General features: G+C 42.0%; 1 protein-coding gene across 2 annotated transcripts in view; it reads left to right on the top strand.

Moving 5' to 3' along the window:
* GRIN3A (glutamate ionotropic receptor NMDA type subunit 3A) overlaps window positions 1–25,444 on the top strand; it is a 102,858-nt gene that overhangs the window by 36,286 nt on the left and 41,128 nt on the right. For both annotated transcript variants that reach the window (XM_038403900.2, XM_038403901.2), the window contains one exon: window positions 5,131–6,178. In XM_038403900.2, coding sequence (XP_038259828.1) covers window positions 5,131–6,178 — 1,048 coding nt within the window. The remainder of the gene's footprint in view (window positions 1–5,130; window positions 6,179–25,444) is intronic.

The raw sequence follows: 25,444 nt of genomic DNA, 5'->3' as shown, positions 1-25,444 counted from the left end.
CAAAAATGTTAGGACAAAAATGTTTCCTTCATCAACCCCTGTCAAGGTTCCTTCCTCTCTCTGAACTGTAGGGTACAGATGTGGGGACCTGCATGAAAGACCCCCTAAGCTTATTCTTACCAGCGTAGGTTAAAAGCTGCCACCACCAAAGTGTTACACAAAGAACAGGGGAAGTGCCCACTTGGAAATGTCTCCCCCCCCAAAAAAAATCCACCCAAGCACTACACCCCCTTTCCTGGGGAAGGCTTGATAAAAATCCTCACCAATTTGCATAGGTGAACACAGACCCAAACCCTTGGATCTTAAGAACAATCAAAAAAGCAATCAGGGTCTTAAAAGAAGAATTTTAATTAAAGAAAAAATAAAAGAATCACCTCTGTAAAATCAGGCTGGTAAATACCTTACAGGGTAATCAGATTCAAAACATCGAGAATCCCTCTAGGCAAAACCTTAAATTACAAAAAGACAGAAAAACAAGAATATCCATTCCATTCAGCACAACTTATTTTATCAGCCATTTAAACAAAACAGAATCTAACACACATCTAACTAGATTGCTTACTAACTCTTTATGGGATTTCTGACCTGCATTCCTGCTCTGGGTCCCGGCAAAAACATCACACAGACCGAGAGAACCTTTGTGTCTCCCCACTCCAGCTTTGAAAGTATCTTGTCTCCTCATTGGCCATTGTGATCAGGTGCCAGCGAGGTTATCCTAGCTTCTTAACCCTTTACAGGTGAAAGGGTTTTTCCTCTGGCCAGGAGGGATTTAAAGGTGTTTACCCTTCCCTTTATATTTATGACAACCCCCATCATTAATTTAAGGCTCACAAGAAAGTTGTTTCAGCTAAGTAAAATAAGGGTATGTTTCCACAGCAATAACAGTGCATGAACAAATCATCCAAACTAGCTAGAATCCAGCTAGCACGGGTAACAATAGCAGTGAAGACTGTTCACACTGTTCTGTCTTCGCTGCTATGGGAACCCCTGCTAGCTGGATTCAAACTACTGTAGTTTGAGTAGGTGGCTCGTGCACAGCTTTTGCTGTATAGACATACCTTAGTCATGAGAACAGATGTTGATTTGGGCTTCAGAACGACACTGTGGTGATCCATTGGGTTGTGAGATTAATTTCATTCCATTCAAAAAGCACCCATGGAAATAGTTCCAAAATAATTCACTAAATCTTCTAACTCTTTGAGAAATACCACCACAGCGGAGGACATTTCAAGGTACCAAACGGCTGACTAATTTAACTGTTGAAGGAGACATGCAGAGGATCAAGTTGATGACTAAATGAAGAAAGCCAGGCCTGTAACAAATGCACAAGCTTTATGCTACATTACTGCATGTTTATTAATGTCCTTTCTTTTCACTCTTTGGAAATCTAGATAGTCTCATGACAAGAGTTGCAGTTGTGCTCTTAACTGTTTGCGCATCTTGGGAAAGCAAACCCAATTTCACAGCACATGAAGGGAGAGCAGATGCATTCCAAACAGCTATTTGATGGCAGGCATTTGGACATACAACTGCTGTCATAAGAATGCATTAATCAACGGGACAAGATATTCTTAGGTCCCGATCCCGCATTGTGATCTGCATTGACAAACTGCTGTTTGCATGAAGCCCCAATAAGTTAATGGGGTTCCACATGGGTGAAGCAGACTTCCCGTGCGGATCACATTACAGGACCAGACCATCTGCTTTGGTATTTCAACATACAGCAACTAATGGCAACTTTCTACTTTTCCCTTGTCTGTCTCCATGTATAGCCCCAAACCTGCTATGAGCTCTATGAGGATAGAACCCTACACCCATACAGATGCTCATTGCAGGATAAGGGTCTATATCTCTAACCAGTAGGTATAGTTCTACAGAGCTCAGCAAAGCCAGGCTCGTAAAGTCTGGGCTCGCAGATCATTATTGAACATAGTCAGTGGATATTTGGACATTTAAATGCCCATTGTAGCACCCAAATGCAGAATTTGGGCCTCCAGTCTAGGCATCCAAGTTTTAAAATGTGGCCTACAATATTTTCACTTTTTAATGAAATCAGGATCTGGCCCTCAGTTAATAGCAAAATGTGCAGAACTTCCCCCTAGGCTTTGGGGCTAGGCTTTTGCAATTTCCTTATGATGGGAGTGAATTCCTGCTGAGTGAATTTTTCCTCTTGTGATCACCCTTGTTACAGGAATAAGGCATTAGGCTTTTAAAGCCTCATCTAGCCTGTGAATTAAAGCTTTAACTGTGCTTCTTCAGCTATTTCAGCAGCCTATGTTTTGACTTGCTCCCTGCTCTGGTTTTTGGCCCTTACTAAACTTTGCAAGAATGTAATCAAGCTAAAGAAAATAGATGAGACTATTTTAATTAAATCGTTATCAAAATACTACAAACATAGTTCTTCTAGGGTATGTTATGAGAGCTTTAGTGCCTCTGCTGGAGAATGAACATGAAAAATAGAATACAACAGGAAAGAGCGAGCATCACACTTTGAACTCATTTCCATTGTTAAATTTAGAATGACAATGGAATGACCGTGTCTAGCTGTCCGGCAGTGGCTCAAGAGCACGAGTAGCAGCTTCAGAGCAGACTGTTAAGAAGCAGAACACAAACTCCAAACTAGCTGTGAGATCTGTACTTTGATTTCACCAACCAAGTATAAACTCCTCAGGCACTATAACAGCCTTAACACGGAGTCACAACAGTCCCCTTGGGCAGTCCGATCTATCTTGATACCCAGGTAAGCCTGCCTTGGAGACAGATGGTCCCTTATGCCAAAAAAGCACAACATTCAGGTTACTCCCAGTCCCAAAAGACCAGTCACTTACCCCACATCAATTGCACTTTAGATCTCACACTGAAGATAACACTTGTAGCCAATCCTATAACAAACTATGTAAGGATTTATTAACTAGGAAGAGCGCTGTATGTTCAGGCCAAGCGATAGGGATCTTTTGCTTATGCTTAGTGATCCTTGCCCCTCAGAGACCAAGCAGCATAAAGATGCAGTTTCTTGTTTGGGAAGAAGGGAATAAAAATCCATGAGTTCAAACTGATGGGATAAGTTCACACACATGTCTCTTCTTCATGTGGCGGAGGGTGGGGGGGAGAGAGCAATTAACAAAGTCTTCATTCTTTGATGTTCCACAGTGACCCATTTGGTTTCAATGGGCCTTCATGGTGAGCTGGACCTAACACCTTCTGTCGGAAGCCAGGATTTTTACGTATATTAACGCATCTTTCCTCTTTAGTAACTTTACACAGTTACAGAGGATTACAATGCAAACACTTCATATCACCATATCACATGGGGTACAGATATTATAAGTGAAATTATACATGCAGCATCCTACAAGTATTCCATAAACTCTAAACACACTCTTTTAATCTTAACGTCTATGTTAATAATAATAATAATACACAAGGGAGCCAGACTAAGTCAGGTATGTCTTGGTCAGTGGTCAGCTGATGCCTAGGGGCCTATGCATGAGCTGGCACTTTGTCTGCCAGCATTACAGACGCTAACCAAACCTTCAGACAGTTCACACAGCCTAATCTTAGGGCCAGATCCTCAGTGAGTGTAAATTGAAGCTGTGTTGATTTACCCCATCTGAGGATCTGACCCTTCAAGTCCACAAACCTGGGTAAACTACCCACTCTCTGTACATGCCTGCCAGCAGCCTGTTCAGAAATGTTATTGATAGCGATCCCTGTAAATAGAACCGCTTTTTATAAGCCAGATGCAGCAAGACGCTTGCAAAATGTTGAACAGTTAACTCCTACAGACTTTGCTCTGTACCTCACAGGAGGCCTTGCTAGATTGAGCCCGATACCAGCTGAACTGCTCTAGCTTCTCCTTAAGGTTTCTGACTAAGGCAGTTTTTCCATGTCCACAAAGGCCCTTGACTTTGAACTTCATTAATGCTCACACAGCATATGCAGTGATTAATGGCCATAGAAGCCACAGTATAAGAGCATAAGTTGTTAAAATGTGATTTATGCCCGGCTCCCTTTGGATGTTTGGATTAACGTACTACCACCACCACCACCGACAAAAGTATCTAACGTGGACATCAGTGGCAGAAAAACGCATTAACTTAATAAGGTTGCGAAATCAAACCTTTAAATGTCATGAAATCTCTCAAATCATGGAGTCAGAGAGTTTAAGGCCAGAAGGGGCCAACGGACTTCCTGAATATTACAGGCCACCAGCTGCACACTAAAACCAGCAATCAAAATTAAGCCAGAGAATTACAGCCCTCCAGAGACTATGCTATTGTGCCATGGGCGGAGAACGGGAGGGACTAAAGTGCACCAATGCCCTAGGCCCCTGCAGTAGCAGGGAACTGAAAGTTTATAAAACAATTTAACCTCCTCAGAGATGTTGGGCTTATTCACTCCTGTGGGTGAAGAGGGGTGCTGTTTACACAACCAATGACTCAATCTAGATTCTGCCAGTGTAAACCAGAAAATCCAACAAGTGCATTAGGCCTGTAATACTTTTTATTCTCATTCTTCTTATTGAATATAAAGCTTAATGTGCTATTGTTTTATGTTAGTTAAGCTATACCCTAAAATAAGTAGGGTGTACACTATGCCTCAATTGTGTTACAGTAGAAATTCTCGGCCAGATCCCTGAGCTATGTTGATTTGCACAAGCTGAGGATTTGGCCCTGTAACTTTTATTTTTTTCTGGATTTTGCTTCTTTGATTTCTCAAACTTAATATAGCACTAGCATGATTATTATTTTGCATTATATGGATATTAAATTTTAATAAGGCTAAGCAGAGTAGGCAGTGAAGAAGTACTCAGCTAGCACTCTCTCAATCAGAAGGATTCATAACTGCCCAGCTAGTAAGAGACAGACCCTTCCTGAAAAACTTACAATCTAAATAGACAAAGGGTGGGAGAAAGGAAGCATAATTATCCCCATTTTACAGATGTGGAAGTGAGGCACTAGGGGATTACATTATTTGCCCAAGGTCATACAGCCAGAAACAGGAAACAGACAGATCTCCTGAGTCCCAGTACAATGATTTCAATACAAGCCCATTGTTCCTCTAAAGCAGTATAAGGCTTCAGTCATCTGGATGTCTGTCTCTGTTTTCTTACATTTCTTCTCCCAACAGGTTTTTAGCCAACACGACCTTTAACGGTCTCAGTGGCCACATTAAAGTGAAAGGCTCTTCCATCATCAGCTCAGAAAACAGCTTTTTCATTTGGAATCTGCAGCATGATCCTGTTGGGAACCCAATGTGGACTCGATTGGGGAGTTGGCAAGACGGAAAGATCATCATGGATCATGGGATATGGCCAGAGCAGGCCCAGAGGCACAAAAACCACGTCCTGCGCCCTCCCCGGCTGCACCTGAGAGTGGTAACACTGATAGAACACCCTTTTGTCTTCACGAGAAAAGTAGATGATGAAGGGCTGTGCCCAGCAGGACAACTGTGCTTGGATCCTCTGACCAACGATTCAGCCATGTTGGATAGCCTCTTTGAAACCCTTCCTGGGGGCAACGACACCGTGCCCATTGAGTTCAAAAAGTGCTGCTATGGCTACTGCATTGACCTGCTGGAGAAGTTGGCCGAGGATATGAACTTTGATTTTGACTTGTACATTGTTGGCGATGGGAAGTACGGAGCTTGGAAAAATGGCAATTGGACAGGTCTTGTGGGTGACCTTCTGGCTGGGACAGCCCACATGGCAGTGACATCATTCAGCATCAATACAGCCCGTAGCCAAGTGATTGATTTCACCAGCCCTTTCTTTTCAACCAGCTTGGGCATCTTAGTGAGGACCAGAGATACAGCAGCTCCTATTGGAGCCTTTATGTGGCCACTCCACTGGACCATGTGGCTGGGAATATTTGTTGCCCTCCATATCACAGCAATATTTCTCACACTGTATGAGTGGAAAAGCCCCTTTGGGATGACTCCCAAGGGGAGAAACAGGAATAAAGTTTTCTCCTTCTCCTCTGCCCTGAATGTCTGTTACGCAATCTTGTTTGGCAGAACAGCTGCCATCAAACCCCCCAAATGCTGGACTGGAAGGTTTTTAATGAATCTCTGGGCCATTTTTTGTTTGTTTTGTCTGTCGACATACACAGCGAACCTGGCTGCTGTCATGGTAGGAGAGAAAATCTATGAGGAGCTTTCTGGAATACATGACCCCAAGGTAAAGAATGGCAACTTTTGTTAACTCAGTCTTTGCTTCTTCCCAGTTTACTTTAAGTATTACATAATTTATGGAGTCTAAACAGTCACATTACAGTCAATTATCTCCTGACTCAGATCCAGGAGAAAAGCTGAACAGAGAGAAGTTTAAACTGCTAGATTCAAAGCCAGATTTCAAACTGGTCACTGTTTGGGGTTCTTTGGACCAGGGTTTTGATTTAGGCTATTATAAAGGTAGATGCAGTTTGCAATATTCAGATCTGAATTTCTAACACCCTTAAATTCGGGGATGCTTGGACTGATCTGGGTTTTGGTTCAGTTCCATCTCCACTAAGCTAGCCATAAACTGAGCCACTCTGAATAGGGTCACACCACCTTAGATTGAGTGCTCAGTTAGAGACATTCTGGGTGGGATTTTCAGAAGCACTCACTCAGCTTTAGCCTAATTCTGCTCGTATGGAAAACTCGTAAAACTCCCACTGTCTTCCATGGGAGCAGAGTGGGGCTAAGGTGGGCATTTTGGAAAATCCCACCCTGTGGGAACACACACTTTTCATAACAATTAAAGTTGTTTCCACTTGTATTCACCCGCCTTTTGTGTTCACTCCTTGTGAGTATTCCAGCAAGTGAATTTCTTGATAGCAGAAACAGCAAACGTTATAGAACATAGTGAATTTCAGATTAATAATTGTGAGCATTTGCACTAGGAACCTGAGAGAAATAATCACATGACCTGTGCCCTACCCAAACTACCCACCACAACTCTCATTTGAGATACTGAACGTAAGAACAGCCATGCTTGATCAGACCAATGGTCCATCTAACTCTATATCCTGTGTTCCAACAGTGGCCAATGCCAGATACTTCAGAGGAAATGAAATAACAGGGCAATTATCAAGTAAGCCATCCCCTGTCGTCCAGTCTTACCATCTGGTAGACATAGGCTTAGAGAAACCCAGGGCATGGGGTTGCATCCCTGACCATCTTGGCTAATCACCATTGATGAACCTATCATCCATGAACTCTCTAAGTCTTTTTTGAACCCAGTTATAGTCTTGGCCTTCACAACTTCTCCAGGAAAAGAGTTCCACAAGTTGACTGTGCATTGTGTGAAGCAGTACTTCCTTTTGTTTGTTTTAAACCTGTTGAATACTCACAACAAAGTCCTTGTCAATAGAACCCTCCCCGTAAGATACTGAAAAGTTTTTCCATCCTGAATTGGGATGAAAAGTCAAAAATCTCAAAAATGTATGTGGACCAAAAATCTGAAAACTTTTGGTTTGAGTCAATCAAAAAAATTATCTTGATAATTTTGAAACATATCATTTTGATTTCAACATTTTTATTGTTTTGATTATAATTGGCTTAACATTTTCAAATTGTCAACTCATTTTGAACTAGAATTTTTCATTTTGAAAGTGTCAAAATGGGACATTTCGAAACGTCTCAACATTATTTTTCAGTTGAGAAATTCATTAAAATGGATCCTGTGTTTCAACAAATCATTCATTTTCTGATGAACAAAAACGTTTAGTTGAAAAATTCCTGACCAGTTATACTTGTGAGTAATCTAGAGACCAAGAAAAAGTTATAGAAATTACTAGGTGAATAGTTTAAAATAACAAATACATTTAAGAAAATTGTGAAGTGCTTATGGACAATTTGCAAATAGAAAAAGAAGCTAACTTCATTCAATGAATTATTTGCACAGCTCCAGTTAGAACCATGTTGACAGATCGTGTTGTTGCCTAGCACAGCCAAACTACGTTAGCAGCATGCTACAGATCATATTCCAGAATAGGCCGACATAGTTTCCTCCCTTCTGCACTTGCTAGCTAAAGTATGTTAGAAGTCAGATCAACTGAGACTGTGTTTAAACTACAGCTTGGGCTGAAACCACAGAATTCAGATCCAGATATTGAACACCCTCTCTCACCCAACAGTCAGGGACTTTGGATTTGGGGCTTTAATATGGGCTAGCCAAGGAATTCAGATCTGGATCCAGGTTTGGATTTCGAACCACTGCCAAAGTTTGGGATGTTTAGATCTGTGGGTTTTGTTTGGGCACATCTAAAGGTGAATTTGCATATTGTTCCTTTACTCTATTGCTTGCTCAGTAGACAGGACCACCATGAAGACTGAAACATGGCTTAACACTGAATAATTTTATTTTGTGTTCCTGATATTATTGTAAGAGGCTAGCAGATTTGGTGATGAGGCAGCTATTTAGATGGAAAGCGAGATAATTGCCTGATGGATTAATAGGTTTTTTGGGCTTGTTTCATTAGCTGGAGAGGCTTTGTGTTACCACCATCCACTGCATTACCTGGTTATGGCAAATCCATTCTATCATCTCTTTGCAGTGTCCACTCTAACTCTAGTGAGTAGGGACACTTTCACTGATAGGAATTAAGGCAAAGCATGGATAGAAATCAGTCAAAACCACGGCTACCCCCAATTTCCAAATCCTCTTTGGGAGAATGAGGAAAACTTTAGAAATAGAACCTTCCACGTTATTTTCTAAAAGTGCATGTGTGTGTGGAAAGGTATGGTATCTCCATAATTCATCCAATAACTACTAATGATCCAGAGAATCAGAACCAATACATCATACATGGGTTTCTTGTCTCACTGCAGAGACGACAGCAACTAGAGCATCAGGCTAGCCCAACATTTTGGTTCCTCGTTCTGTATACATCTTATTTTTTTTAATTTCCAATGCAGTTGGCATTAAATTCTTGCCCCTGTGTACCAACTCCAAATCGGTGGCTTTGCTTTTCAAGGGAGAAAATCTAAGATGTGGTTTGGCTGCTTTGATCTAGCCCATTCCTACTTATGTTTTGAGGTTACCATATGCTGTTCACTCTGTTGGTGTTGCTGATGTATCTGAATACCACTGAAATGTCTGTAGTAGACCTAAGAAGCTTAGGCCTTTAAGGAAGTATATTCAAGAGCGGCTCAAACATCAAAATTCCGATCTAAGTTTCAAACACCACAATGTTCAAGAATATTCGAATCCTGGATTTTTGGTTTATCTCATGGGAAAAAAAGCACATTTGGATCTAAGGTTGTGTCTCTGGCTTAGAGCTAAATAATTAAGGCCCTGATCTTGCAAACACATAGGGGATTAACTTTACTGCCATGAGTAGTCCCAATGGGAGTTACTCATTGCAGTAAAGTAAAGCATGTGTGTAAATGTTTGCAGGATTGAAGCCTAAATCCTCATTTTTAATAGAATGGGGCTTCTTCCCAATACTTGCCTTTTCCTGACATCTGCAGTGGACTTCTCCAATGTCCCTGCCCACTCACCTACTTAGCTCTCTCACTACTATTTTCACCATCTTCCCATATCCACTAAAACCCTCTGCTGTTGCACCATAGACCACTGTTCTGGGCTAAGGTGCTTGAAGCACCACAGACCTGGCAGGAGTACTCTGAGAAAAACGAGGCTTACACACAGCTGTGAGTTATTGGCTTTATTGAAGGTTAGTGACCCACCCGCAACGGGGACTCCAAGCATTGCAGTCACGGAGGCGGGGAAACCAGCACACTGGAGCTTTGCCTGGGATGGAGTCCAACGGAGGGGCAGACAGTCAGCGTTAATAAGCACTACACAAAAACAGCTCATGAATATAAAATTAGGTGCTTCTTAAAGGGGGGCTTTCTAGTACCTGGCGAAGGGCCATGCAAAGCAGCTATGTCCTTCAAGAACTATCTATATCCTGCAATAACACAGCAGCTGTGTCCTTCAAGAACTATCTCCTACAATAACAAAGCAGCTATCTATGTCCCACAGTAGCCTCTCATCTCGAGAAAATGAAAGTTCCCTAGCTAGGCCATAACAAAATCTTCCGCAGTCCCTTACAACCACCATCTGTAAAGGTGCTAGATCTGAATTTGAACTTTCCCAGAAGTTCAGATACTGTATGTTAGGTGCTTCAGTTTTGGCTCAGACCTATTTCTACATTAAGACCAATTTGTCTTAACTAACATGAAAAAATATAAAAGTGACCGAAACGTATCTGAGGTTATTAAAGACTAGCTATCAATGACAACTGTTTGCAGATAATTACTGGCTAACCATCCTAAATAGCTTAGTGTTTTTATCATTAGAAATCTTTTTAGCAAAGAGTATGATAAATTCTACTCTTGGTCTTGGACAATCATTGTAATAAGCCACATTAATCTTGGTATGTGCCTTAGTCAAAAGGTAAGTCATTAGCAGTATGTTGATATGTGCTGCTTTACTAATGAGTTCTCTTCAGCGAATCGATGATCTGCAGTTTATTATTCACTGGGAAATCAGTGGGCAGCATAAATTCCAGGACTGCCTGAAATAAAGTATATTCTAAAAATCAGTTTTTTAGAAATCTTAAATTGGTCGGGATCTATTGTGAAGCTGTAAAACAAGCATTTCACTGAATCCATAACAGCTTCAGCCTGAACTTCCCAAGATCTACATACATCTCCAATGCAAACGAGCATCCTGCAAGTTTCCCAGTTCAGCTCCACCACTGCCCCTTGGACCTGGCTTTTCCAGCCCTGGGCATCTCCTGCTAGACCAAAGCTAAGCTGCCCGCCCCCCTGTAGTCCCCTCCATGTAGTTAGAGCAGCGTGAATTTCCTTAATGTGGAGAGTGGCTTAGGATTTTCTTTAGTGCCTCGTAAATTACAGCTGCTAGGTACTGTCTCTGCCAAAATGCAAAACTTGGCACAGAATGCTGAAGGAAGAAAACAGTGAGGTATTGCAAACTGAAGTCCCTATCCTGCACAGGCTGAATGCTGACTTAAGTTTAGGGCTTACTACCCTGAATGGTCCAACTGAAATCAACAGGGTTATTCTGAATAGTGAGCAGTATTCTCAATAGCGTTTGCAGGATGAAGTCTATAGGCATTGCCACCTTGACACTCACTGCAAGAATATCCTTATGGAAGAAGGTTTACTCCCTACTGTTATGTAAAAGCCAACAAGACAGCTTCCTGGGTTTCAGTCCCTGCATTTACCTCAGAATAACTCTTCTTTCTGGTGTTAATCCAATCAGATTGGGTCTGCTCTACAAGTTCCCTCCCTCCAGTGTGCTCTATTCAATGCCATATCCTCTATCACACCACATGCTAACAGAACTTCCTTAATGACAGCCCGCCATTTCTTCTTGGGCTGTCCTCTTTGTCTTTTTCCTTCAGTCTTGATCTGTTAGACCCTCACACCCATGAAGCTGTCAGGTCTGCACTTTATATGATCAAAACCATCTAAGCCTGCACTCCCTCGTTTTTTTGTTTATGGGTGTTAGTCACAGGGTGCACCACTCACTGCTGGTCTGGCACCTCCTCCTGGACACTCTGGGGATTAACTCTCGAGGCTGATGCCCCCATCCACAGTTTTGCACAGTCTCTCCCTCTGGTCTTTAGCCCCTCTCTCAGCCCCAAGAACCACAGCATCCTCTTCAGGACTTAGCCCTTTAGCTAGGTCACTCAGCATTCCCCCTTTTAGAGTAGCAAAGTCCCTTCTCTCTAGCAGTCCTAGGTAGTTTTCCCTCTCACTGCCCAGTGCCACTCCCTCAGTGGCTGGTAAGGGAACCCAGGTCCACCCCCTTTTCCAGATTCCAGTCCAGGGACCCTCACTCAGCAGTTCTGGGCTCCTCTCTCTACTTCTTCCCTGGACTGCTTCCTACTTCTGACTGGTTCCCCTTCTCTCTCTGGGGATACCATCTCCAGGAACTCTCTTCCCAGGGAGTGACTACTGACTGCCTTCCTGCAGCCTTTCCCAGCAGCCCTGTCTGTAGCCTGCTACCTGACTTTACAGACCCTGCCTATTCCTGCACAGGTGAGCATCTCTCTAATTAGCTGCCTCCACCCTAAAGCTCCCCTGTTTGCAGCCTAATTAGCAGATTTGGCCCACCTGGCCCAATTCCACTCTTGCAGGGTAACAAAATAGCTTCTTCAAATCATAAAAGTACCTAGTAAAAATGCCTCTTAGATAGCGTGACCAGATGTATCAATTTTATAGGGACAGTCTCAATATTTGGGTTTTTTTCTTATATAGGCTCCTATCACCCCCACCCCGTCCCGATTTTTCACATTTGCTGTCTGGTTACCCTACTCTTAGAGTACAAGCCTTTTCCTTGTTGTGGTTGAAATAATCATTTCACACAGGTGATGAATGAGTTAATATTTATTTCTGGATTCACAAACACTTTCTTCTCCTCCTCAATTGACAGTGCCCCCAGAGAACTGTGCTTTTGAAATGTTTAAAGAAAACCAACCTTTTCAAGGTGGTGGATGACAACTATCATTTCTGTGCTGGAGGCTGGCAGGTCTGCCTCACAAACTAAATCCCCTCTGAGCTATCAAGCAAGTAGACAGCAAATATTGAAAAATTAAAGAGACTGTCTGCTCCATGAAGGGTTTCAGAGTAGCAGCCGTGTTAGTCTGTATTCGCAAAAAGAAAAGGTTTTCCTCCTTTCCCCCCCTGCTGCTGGTGATGGCTTATCTTAAGTGATCACTCTCCTTACAGTGTGTATGATAAACCCATTGTTTCATGTTCTCTGTGTGTGTATATAAATCTCCCCTCTGTTTTTTTCCACCAAATGCATCCAATGAAGTGAGCTATAGCTCACGAAAGCTTATGCTCTAATAAATTTGTTAGTCTCTAAGGTGCCACAAGTACTCCTTTTCTTTTTGCTCCATGAAGGACATTAAAAAACGTTAACATCCAAAGTCAGTGCTTCCAAAGAACATCCATGCCTCTGTTGTAAACATAAATAAATAATGTAACTGCCTTTCCATAAAGATATATGTTGTCATAGTGATGTTTAATGGGTCGAGATGCGTGTCGTTTTATGCATTGATCGGTAAGGTTCTAGAGGGGATATGTGGAGCCATCTTGTTAAGATGGGCAAGAATTCCAGTAGTGCTGCACTTTGTGCAAACATCTACGAAGCTGCACAAGGAAATGAATATTGGTACAACTAGTGTTGGGTGACATTTTGGGGATGAATTGTTTAATATTTGTTAGTTCATTTGTTGAAAAATGCAGTTTTAGGTCAACAAAAAATATTTGCAAGATTTTGGTCAAATAGTTTCAGCCCCCCAAAAAATGAGGGAAAATATGAAAAAAAAGGGTCAAAAGGAAACATTTTGACCTTTTCAAAATGAAGTGTTTCAACTTTTCATATTGAAATAGTATTTCATTGTGAAATTTTAGCTAGATGTAATTAAAAAAAATAAAAAGGGGAGGAATAACCACCTGAAAACAACACCAAATATTTAGTTTTAGGTCAAACTAAATGTTTTATTCGACCCAAAATGAACCAAATAAATCAATTACTCAGCTCTAGGGTATGATTGCTCTCATGAAATGAAGTGCAACAAATAATTAGAAGTCTGCCTTAATTACCACATGAAATGTCTTAACAACAGTGGGAGTAGAAGTAAGGGACTATATCGGCATGTTGATGAGATTGAGGTTAGCAAATAAGGCAGAGTGAACTAGTGATTAGAGTTTACGGTCAAGGAATAGGAAGACCGGGCTTCTCTTCCTGACCTAGTCCCCAGTGCAGCAAAAACAAATAACTATAGTGAATAAATGGTAGTATTCATTGTTTGCAGGATCAGGATCTTAGCCAGTGTCTTGACCTTGGATAGTCACTTAACCCAAAATTTTTGAGTGTCTATTAATTCCACCAGCCTCCATTTTGGAGTTCCCCATTTGAAAAATATAAGGCCTTCTGCATCAGACAGATGACAACACAAGAAAGGAGCACATTCGACACCTCCTTAAAACGAGTGGCATTCGCTGCTTTTGGTCACCCACATTGTGCTGAAGGCTGATACAGAGGTATCTAATCACAAACTCAAAAACCATACTAGGAACTGCAGAATAGCATCACCGAAGGATCTGACAAAGGAGGCAAATGCACTCTATTTCCATTGTTTAAATCACTTTTCTTTCTGGCAGCTTTTAAAATGAAATGAAAATAGGTTGTTTTCTCATCTAAGTAGTATAGTGAAATAGCAAATATTACAAGCATACAGTGCTAGAGGAACACTCCTGGCTGGTGAGAAGTCCCACCAACATTAAAGAAAGGCACAGTCATTTACAATAATTATACTCTGCTACCAGCAAATATAGCCCATAATTCCTATCTTTGTTATTCATATGTGTTCTTGCATCTGTGAATCCATAATCCTTGTCCAGTGTAGACTGTTATCACTGTCTGCTGTGGGGGGAATCATCTCTTTGAGGGCATTCAAACTGTTGTTTGATCATGATAAGGTAGGCTGCAAACCTTAATGCTACTTAAAGGATCCACATAAAATCAATATGCAATTTGCATGAAATACTGACAAGAGATTTACAGAGATCAAGTAATTTCCTCAGTCAGACCAGAGACTGCTCTACACTTCACAGCAAAGGTGCTTGTTTACAGGTGTGAGAAAATTGTGAGGAAAATGTTTCGTAGTTCACTTGGATCATACTAAATCCCCCACACTGCTCATCTGAATCCCAGAAGCTTGTGGGCACCAGTTAATGTCTCTGGTGGTCCTTCTTTGTTAGAGGAGATGTGCTGACTACATTAGTTATGCTTCAACCCAAAAATGAAAACGCACACACACACAAAGTCTTCACTCTGGATAGTGTGTTGCTGCAGCAAAACTAGTGATATGGTGGCATAAGAACCTGAACAGAACAGAATAGATCTAAATCAGAGGCTAACCACAGTACAGCTGGCCAGAGAAATTTAAATGAAACTATATTCTTTTGAAATATGCGGTTCCATCAAAACTGAAATGCTTTGTGAAACTGAGATGATTTTTCTGGAATTTGGTTTTGGAAGAAAACCGGGAAAATGTTGCCCATGACATTGAAACATCTGATTTTGACATTTTTCAAAATCAAACAGTTTGATTTTTTCTTTTTGAAATTACCTCTTGTATTGAATAGTTTAACAAAAAGTGGAAGTCAACCCCAAACAAAATTTTCCTTGGAGGGCTTCAAAATATGGAGGTTTTGTTCCAGTTCGGAATAAAGACAAATTTCAAAATCAAAATCCTTCATGAAACAGAAGCTCTAGTTTCATACACAGCTCTAGTAATTAGGATGCATTGAGGTGCCCACACTGAAAATCTAGTCCCCTAATTGCATGTCTAAATGGCAGCTGTTGCATGCTGGGCTCTTTTTAAAAAATCTGGCCCTGAATGTATAGGAGAAAACAGGACAATATATTCCACAAACTTTGTCTTTCATTTTATGGCTTTAACTGCACCCAATCCTCACTCTTCTTGTTTTCCCATGTAATCACTCAGAAACACACTGTTTCTCTGTTGTTGTTTTTAAATTGGGAGAAGAAGAGCTGAACTCCTAAGTAAGAAATTATGTTATATTAAAAATGTTCTCTAACTGGGACGTTTGCGTACTCTTAAGCTTCATAGGATAGGTCTACATAGCCAATGGCATCAAGCCTCCAAGCCCAGGTCAATAGACGAGGGCTTGGGCTACTGTGCTAAACACAGCCGTGTAGACAATGCTTTGAAGTTGTGGCTTGAGCTCGAGCTCACACTGTGAAGCCCACGCCCTACCCTAGGCTTCAGAGCCCAGGCTCCTGCCCAAAACGCAACATCTACACAGCTGGTTTTAGCACATGGTAGCACAAGCCCAAGTCTGTTGACTCAGCATGGGTTGCTCGCTGCTACAGCTGTGCAGATAAATCCTCAGTGCCTTTGCAGTAACACTCTGCTCAGTCAAGAATTAAATAAACCACTCTCCAAAACTTGAGCTCTCTGCCATGGATGACAGATGTTTTTACAAAGGGAAGACTAGATGACTAAAGGAACCAACAAGAACAACAGAAGAATGGAGGAGTAGAAGTTCCTGGAGTTAGAAGATGAAACAGGAGCATACTTTGCCAAGTTAAGTTCCATGGAGCTAGCATGACAGTGCTGTTGCAAGAAAAGTAATACGCTTCTATACTTAGTAGTATTTCTGTTTTGAGCACAAAAATCTCAAAATGTTTCCTTCCTTGTTTAGTTTCCAGTGTAGTTTTACAGAAGTTGACACAATGTGTCGGTGCAACAGCAGTGATTTAGGCCCCGATCCAGAAAAGCTCTTAAGCATGAGATTAACTTTAAGTGCATAAGTAGTCCCATTGATTAGTCACATGCTCAAAGGTAAGGATGTGTTTCAGTGTTTTTCTCATCCTTGCCCTAAAGAGATTGCAATTTAAGACCCTGATCCAGCAAAGCACTTACACTAAGCATGTGCTTAACTTTTAGCACAGGAGTAATCCAATTGAAGTCAAATTACTATCTCCCAATGGATCCGGGCTTTAGATTGAACGTTCCTTGAAGCAGAAACCTTGTCTTTATATTTGTCATTAAAAAGCGTGCCACAGTTTTAGGAGTTATATAAAATAATTATAATAAGCAGATCTACCACAAGCCAAACTACTTTGAAGTAACGTAACATTCACAGAAACCCAGAGGACCAAAAGGGGTGTTTCAAGTATGCTCCCTTAGGTACAGCAGACAAAGTATAAACTCTGAACAGTCTTCCCATCAGGCCGATAGACACCTGGCCTTTCTTTCCCTCATTCATATAAATGGTGTTTCAATAAGAAAGTAACATAAGACGTGAAAAGCCTATTATAATGTTGATTTGACAGTCATCAGTTTCCCTTTGCCATCCTAGAATCCAGTTCAGCAGCCCTTCTAAATTAATTTATCTTGGGATGCATTCAAATATTCCTTCTTAGCAGCCAAGAAAGAAATCAAAGCACACCTCAAGAATGCCACAGCTGTCTCCTAAAGTGTATTTTTCACAAGAACAGACATACTCATTGGCCAGAAACATTGAGATTCATTTAATCAAAAGACAAGAGAATTGCAATATAATCCAAAACCCATTGAAGTCAATGGTTGTCTTTCAATCTACTTCAGTGAGCTTTGGATCAGGATTTTGGAGAATTAAGTTTCTGATTCCTCATTGCAACTCTCCTGTAACAGACTTAAATGAGTTTGGAAAGTTATTTGAAATATTTACAGTAATTTTTGATTAAGGAAAAGTTCTACTCAGGTTACTTCCCTTCCACCCTGACTGAAACAGGACCTGCCAGATACGTACCATGGAAGCCTGCTCTGATGAGATATCTAGCCCAAATTTGCAAACCAAATAAATTTGGATATTTCAGATTTACTCATCGGAATCAAACCTCCAAGCCTTTCGTGGTTTGCTTCTTGCTCATGCTTTGCTTCTCTGTAGATTCATTTTGCAATCCCAGAATTTAGTTTCTAAACTTGCAGATCATCCTGCTAGGCTGGACTCAGCAATGTTAAAACTTGAACCTTCCCTTCAGAGTTATGCAGTCTCACAATTAGCCTGAAAACCCCAAACCAGGTCTTGGAACTATATCTAGGTCTAGATAGTTATAATGTAAGTCTTGTGATTATTAAATGCAGTATTAAAAAATCACTGAATTAAAGAAGACTACAGGTTAACATCAGTGATGCCATACCATGTAGCAAGGGAATTCATGGCCCTGAGAGTATGCCATCATCACTTCCTATACTTTTGGGGCCAAATTCTATCCTCTGATACTTTTGTGCAGCATCTTTAATGGAAGTGCTGCAAGCATCCAAAATTTGACCAATACCTTTTCACTGAGGCCCCAATTAGCAAGTTACTTTAATACATCCCTAACTTTAAACGTCAGTGGGGCAACTCACATGCTTAAACTTAAGCATGCTTAGGTATCTTTGTGAATCGGGGCCTAAGCATGTCAACAGCTTTGGGATTCTTCTGGATGAAAGTTTGATATCATTGTAAGTCATTCCCAGAAGTGGGTGAAAGGTGTAATATGAACTCCTTCTTCCTCTATCAGGCCTAGGAAACCCCTTCCTTTTGGTGCCTTCTAGGGCATCTCCAGAAGCCTGCACCCCAACCTCACTTTTATAGCCCTTGTCTTCCATATATCATTTCAGAAGATCATGATTAGCCACTGCCCCCAGCCCATCAGCCATCTTTATGGCATGTGAAGAGAATCACCTGCTACCATTGAAATCCAGTCCTGGAAGCATGGGGGAAAGACTAGTGAGGAAGGAATGAAAAACTTCTTATTAATTAAGCAGGGCACTAGAAGACTGCCTGACCTGAATGTCAGTCACCTCCCTATACTTCAGGAGCAAGACAGGCTGTCAATTCACTTCTGCAGTACTTCCACTGACTGCTATGGGCTCAGAGATGCCACCAGCTCCTTAGCAATGCCCTGAATCATGTAATTTTATGCAGCGGAAGTGTTTTCATGGACTCTAGCCTTTCCTTGGCTTCCGCCCACCTGCAGATTTCCACCAAGCTTTGTGACAGGTAGATCATCTTAAAAGACAGACAAAACCAAACCATGTTTATGATTTGAAATTAGATATCTTCTTCTTCAAAGTCATGTACAATATAGCTTTGAGGGACTCAACCATGAGCATATCAGTGTCAAGGGAAGAAAAAAAGCCCTATTGAAAATTGACTGTGCTACAAGGACTTTTGAAGGCAAACTTCCTTGCAGTTGCACTGCCTTTTAACTTTCTCTTTTCGTAAAGGAAGGGAAAACATCAGACAATACAGGGCCAGTGTCAAGACCGTTGAAGTTAAAGGACCTCTTTACATTGAGTTCAGAGAGCTTTGGATCAGGCCTATAAACACCAGTGAAATTTACGGACATATTTTCTTCCTTATGATACAAGAGTACTGGCAAATTAATTAGTCTTTGAAAAGCACTTAGATGTTGAAAGCACAGAGCTAAATTTAGAAATGTGGAACCATGGGCCTTTCACATCCTGGGTATTGATGATCCAATAAAAAGGCATCTGCGCTGCTGCTATGACAAGCATGTAATACGTGCTTTGTTATGAGCTGGGGCACGTGAGAGCCTGACCCAAAGCCCATGAAGGCAACTGAAAGTCTCCCATTGCCGTCACTAGGCTTTGGATCACTGACTAAGAGGGCAGAGGTTTTCCATTTTCACACCTGCACAAGGGTTCCTCAAGGACACATTTTTTTCTCTGCAGGAATCTGTCAGAAGCCGCAAGGTGATAATTCATGGCATATGTGTTTCGTTAGCGTTCAGAGCACAGCTGAGTTCTAGTGATTTACTGAAGAATCTGAACCCAAAAGGACTTCAGTGTCTTGCAGCTAGGACATAATATTGGAAAGTTAAAGTACTAAGTGCCAAACACTGAACACAGAACACATTTCACTAGGTTTCTCATGCAGGAAAAAAAATAAAAAGCGACTGTGACGTAGAGCCGCTATTCCATCGTGGGGTACTGGGGATGTTGTGAACGATTAGACAGGCTTATGAAGTCACTAGAACCCCCTGATGGAGACGAAGCCCCCATAGTTCAAAATTTGCCTGATTTCAGTTTTGTAGAATTCTTGCATCCAAGTCCCTGATCCATGCACTGCACAAAGCCTACTCCTTCCCTCCCTGCTGCGTCCTTGCTACTGCCACAGCTGGTCTTGTCCCCCAGCCGTCCCCCTTCTCTTTTTCTTTCCCTTGGCTCTTCTTTTCATGCCTTGTAATGCCTTTCCCTATCGCTCTAATGCTTCATCTGCAACTTGGCTTTTATGGTCACCTACCACACTGGCAGCCAGTTCTCTGCCTTGCAAGTGCTTTGATGCAAAGCACACTGAAATCATTGGAAAGCCTCCCATTGTCTTCACTGAGCTTTGGCTTAGACCATAGTGTCTGGTTAGTCATTGCTGTTTCCACAGCAGCAGTGGTCCGTGTGGTTTCGTCCTTCCCTGGCTGTTTCCACATCTGTAAATTACACCGTTTGTTATTTTCTTTCACCGGGATTGCAGTATATTTCATCTATATATTACCTTAGAATAATGAACCTGTTATCGTAAATATCAGTTGCATTGTACAGGGAATGCTGAACCTTTCAAGAAACAACCGAAAGAAACACAAGGAGGAGGTCTTGAATGCGTTCACTACTGCAGAGCCAACAATACATTGGAGCCAGTGTACAGCAGTGATCTGCACCCTCTTTGCATGGCTCAGTCTCCCTTAAACAGCAGGGAATAATATCTCAGCCAGCCTAGCAGATATTGCCATCCTGAGGATTGCTGGGAGCCAAGCCAAGACCAGATGCTTGATGCGGTTTGAGAAGATGGGAAATTCAATCCGTTAGGGTCAGATTTTCAAAAGAACCCAGCACCGCCCAATGAGAATAATGAGAGCGGTTGAGCGCTGAAACTTTTGAAAATCTGGGCCTTACTTTTTTCATTTGGTGCCTATGTGTGGGATTTGGGAACCTAATTTAGATAAGCCCTAGTTTGAAACTAGGCCTTAGGAAAGAGAGAACGTTCAGTTCCAGGACTAAAACTGGAATCAGAGGCAAAGCATCAATAAGGCAAACCCTCCATGATATACATTCAGTGTAACCAACTTTAGGTCAAAAACTAATTGCTAATTCTTCCATTGCAGCACTAATTTCTCAAGGATGCCATGTTCTGTTGTTAGCAATGGGGAAATCTCAGGTCACTGATGGCTAGAGGCTGATGGCTTTATTTTCAGCCAAGTGGTCATTGGTCTAGTAGCAAAGTGAAGCACTAGTTATTCCCTTCATTGACACTGCAAGGCACATGTGTCCCAGCATCAGGATTTTATAATATTTGACTGACTTCCATGGTATGTTATTCTGCTCTAAGGTCTAACCACTTACAGGTTTGATCAAGCACCTTACTGTTATCATGATCTGTGGGTCAGAAAGCCAGACACTCCAACTGAGATTGGGGCCCCATTGTGCTGGACACTGTACAAACAGCGTAAGAAACCATCATTGCCTGAAGAGTTCACTGTGCATGACAGATGAAGGGTGGGAGAAAGCAAAGCATATTATCCCCATTTCACCAATGGGGAGATGAGGTACAGGGTCCCAGTCTATGCCTCTTTAAGGCAGCTTGACCATGGTGCTTTGTGCTACTGAGGTGTTGTTGGAGCCAGGAATATGGTCCATTGGAAGTAACAAAATATTTCCTCTTTATTCTTCTTTTTAAGTGCTTGCATTTAATAGGTTGCCATTTCCAGTCTTGCAAAGCAGCAGAATAAGACCAAGCTCATCATGCTGATATTATGTTTCCATAATCACCGAGCTGCAATGTTAACATCAACTGCTTGCTGCTATTAGCATCCCACTGCTGTATCGCATTGTGCTTTTTTCCCCTGATGGGTCAGGTCAGGAACCGATTCCTTAACCTGTACTCTCCTAGCTGCATTGTCTCTGCAGTGCTAGAAGTAGAGAGGAGTGTATAATTAAAGTGGTAGTATTTCTCTGGTAAGCACAAAATCTGCCCTCCTTACACACATGCTCCTGTCGGAGGTGTGAATCTACAGCACACTAGCTTGCCAAGCACTAACTGGCCATGCAGACAAGCCCTGGGGATAACTGCACATTGAACTCAGTGTTGCCATGCAGATTTATACCAGCCAAGGATCTGGCCCATGTAGATTCCAAAATAAGTGAAATGTACTAAGGTTTAACAACTCTCTTGCCAAGGCAGGCTGCCTCCTCCATCTGCAATTCAGCCTCACCAGCACCTGTTTTGATAAGGGAATGAAGGCAATTCTTTAATTCAAACCCTGTACCAGACCCATGAGACACTTTCTGAGCCGTTGCCACACCTACACTGTGTCCTAAACATTGTGACTGTTTATGGTTCTCCACCTCTACAATTCATGAGCATGAATTTTCACATGAACCTTTTCAAAATGTTCATGTGCTTCATTTTGAATAAACTGCTGTCCTCCCCATACCCCCACACAATCACACAATTCAAAACATGTAAAATGATGGTAAACTGGTCAGTAAAAACCTGCCTAGATTTCCGCAATATTTTTCTCCACCATTTTCCCCAGCACTAGTACCTGCACAGAAGAGAGACAGCATTTGCTATGATAGCAGAGAATACAAAGCCCCATTCTATTAGGTTTTTACAGGTAATAGGATCGGCCCTGGTCTTGGCAGCACTCAACCTGTTAATGTGTCTATTGTGTGAGGCAAACCACTCACCTTCACCTCCACCGCTGCCCTGGTTTTCAGGTTCTCATAAAACATTGAGGTCTTACAGTATGCCACATGCTACAGCTGTGGCGGGTTAGAAGCACAGAGCAGCAGCTGAGATTTAACAACTACTGACGAAAGTTTGTTCAAGACGTACAGCCTCCTCATGGCAGATGTCCTGTAGGCATCTACGGGAGTTCTGCCTATGCATGAAGTGGCCATGACACCAGATTCCAGGCAGAGAGTGATAGAGCTGGAAGGAGAGCTGGTGGAAATTTTTCAAATTCAAAATTTCCATGATATCTTTTGTCAAAAGTTCCAAGTTTGATGGGAAAATTGGGACATTTCTCAGTTTTTTCCTGTTTTTCCTTAACCAACTTGAACTGAAAGTAGTGTTATATGATCTGCTAAAAGGTGACGCTATCTCTGCATCTGTCACTGCAGGATGTCATGATTACCACTGTGCACTACTACAGTGGTTCTCACAGGGGTCCGAGGCCCTGTGAGGGGCCACAAGCAGGTTTCAGGGGTCTGCCCAAATAAACTACAGAGCAGGGCCAGCATTAGAGTCGCTGGGGCCCAAGGAAGAAAGCTGAAGCCCGAGCCGCATCATGTGGGGCTGAAGCCAAAGCCCGAGCAACTTAGCTTTGTGGGGCAACTGCCTGGCTTGCTACCCCCTAATGCCAGCCCTCACTTTTAATCTACTGAAGATGCAGAAAAAACAGTTGTTGTGGCACAGGTGGGCCATGAAGTAAGTTGGGGGGTGGGGGACGGGCCTCAGAAAGCAAAGTTGAGACCCCCTGCTCTACTATATGGCAGGTAACCCCTTTTTTGTATATCTCATTGCTGTCACTGTATAATAGGTGGCACAGATAGATGTTTAAGCAATTTTTTGGAAATAAAAGGATCGCGAAATCATTTACATCATTTCAGCAGCAGATTAAAAACCAAACAGTGCTAAAAATGTAGATCTGAAAAAGTAATAAGATGCATAACATCTTACCCAGACTCAGTGAGGTAGTTATTGCATCCCATTAATCAAATATTGTTAAAGCATTTGCTAAACTTAAAATAGCTAAAGAATAAATTAATCTTATTGCTTTGTAATTAACTGTAATTTACATTTAAGCAATTGATTTATAACCTAGCTGAGCACTTAACATAAAACTTTCCCCTGGGTTTAAAATGGTTGTGGTCAAAGGACAAGATCACTAGCCTCACTCATGGTTAGCCATGTCCTTTATGCAGAATATCTGCAGTACCCATGAGGAAGCAGGGAATCTCAGGTTCCAGAGAAGTGCTTTCATTAAACTATTACATCATGAACATCCTGGATAAAACTGTGTCATCTCTCCGCCCCAAACCTCACTGGATGTCTTTGTTATATTTCTCCCCGCAGTTCTCATTTAGCATAATAGGTGTAGAGTGCATGTGATCATCAGAAAGCCGCAAATTCCTAATCAGAATGTGAACTTGGCCAATCTGCCAAGTTGAATGCAAAAGTTTGCTTATGCCAAATTTGCTCTTGTGCAATACCTGATGCACTGGCGCAAGTCAAGATTCCAACATGTGCATGCACAGCATGTGTTATGAGAGCACAAGTCAGACATGTACACTTCTACGCGTATGGCTGTTAAACTCTCGGCCTACATGTCTTCAACCAGACTGATGGCATTTGATGCAACAGATACACAACGTAAGTCCAGAATAATCTCTCATTTTAGGATTTATGTTAGAATGTGCTAGGCCATTTAGTTCCCTGTCACATTTAGGCTACCTCTAGACTACAAGCTGGGGTGCAGTTCCCAGCTCGTTTAGATGTACTTATGCTAGCTCTCATTTGAGCTAGCACACTCAAAATAGTAGCGTAGCTTTGATAGCAGAGACAGCAGCGGTGGCATGGGCTAGCTGCCCTGAAGGGCAGCTAGAGGGTTCAGGCAAGTTTGCACTCGGAGCATCTAGCAGTGTGCCCTTGTTACACTTGTTCCTACCATTGTGTTAGTGTTATGTCAAATTTGTGTTCTGCATTTTTTCATACCTCTGGAGTGCTAGAGCTTATATCCTTCCCTTGGGAAAGCCAGAGGGTGATAGCTTCATAAACGCTTGAGAAGGGCCAACCTTCTATCCAGGGTACATGTACTTACACACAGCAACCGCTGCACTGCGCACTCCTGACCCGTATTTCACCAGCACAGGTGTTCTTTTTAAGTTTCAAGCCAGACCACAGCATTTTGCAGTGAAAAGTCTACGTTTAGACATCAGGAATGTTAAATATCAGTTTAAAATTTGCAAATAAAATCTGTCCAGTGTCTTTATTTTCTTTCTAAGAGACGGCACTGGGACCTCAAAATCTGGCCCATTTTTAAAGAGCTGTGCGACTCCCCAAGGGAATTATCTGACTGAACTTGACCACCATTTCTGTTTGTTCATTCCTTTTTCCTGATTGGCTACTAGTAAGCTTTGAGCTGCATGTCCCATCTTCATCTTTCAAGACGCATGCTCCACTTCAGAGCTCCAGCAAGGGGAAATTGCTGAAGTGGAAACTGCACACTCAAAATGTCTACCTTGGCTGGCTGCCATTCAAACAGTTCTCATTAGTGTTTTCCATACTTATTGAGTCCCCCTCCCATAGCATCCCCATGTGCCTGGTTACAATATCGCTGCAAGGAGCTGTTGGGGAGGACACAGTATAAAGAGAGATCATGTAATAACTGAACTGGTATTTCGCTGAGGAGTGAATATCTCTTCATGAATGACTTCTACCCTCAGGCCTTCAAAGGGAGGACTAGCAGCTTCTGAGATGAACAAACAGGGCTGTGTCATACCCATACCTGGAGCTACCCATCTGTATCATACCCATCTGCAGCTACCCGTGTAGCTTGTTTAGAGAATTGCTGCTCAGGGCTTCTGAAGTGCTTGTACATCAAAGGTTGTCTCTAGCTTAGTTCAAAGCTTCATTCCCTTTGATTTATTACAGCACTAGGCAATAATGCATCTGACTGGATAGGAGGCTGTCAAGATTGCTTCCCCACTCTGAACTCTAGGGTACAGATGTGAGGACCTGCATAAAAGAGCCCCTAAAATTATTCTTACCAGCTTAGGTTAAAAACTTCCCCAAGGTACAAACTTTGCCTTGTCCTTGAACAGTATGCTGCCACCACCAAGCGTGTTAAACAAAGAACAGGGAAAGAGACCACTTGGAGACATCTTCCCCC

This window comes from Dermochelys coriacea, chromosome 5 (genome assembly GCF_009764565.3).
Source record: "Dermochelys coriacea isolate rDerCor1 chromosome 5, rDerCor1.pri.v4, whole genome shotgun sequence".
In the NCBI taxonomy this organism is placed as follows: domain Eukaryota; kingdom Metazoa; phylum Chordata; order Testudines; family Dermochelyidae; genus Dermochelys; species Dermochelys coriacea.
Note: the sequence above shows the minus strand (reverse complement) of the source record. Positions and strands in the feature narration are given on the sequence as shown.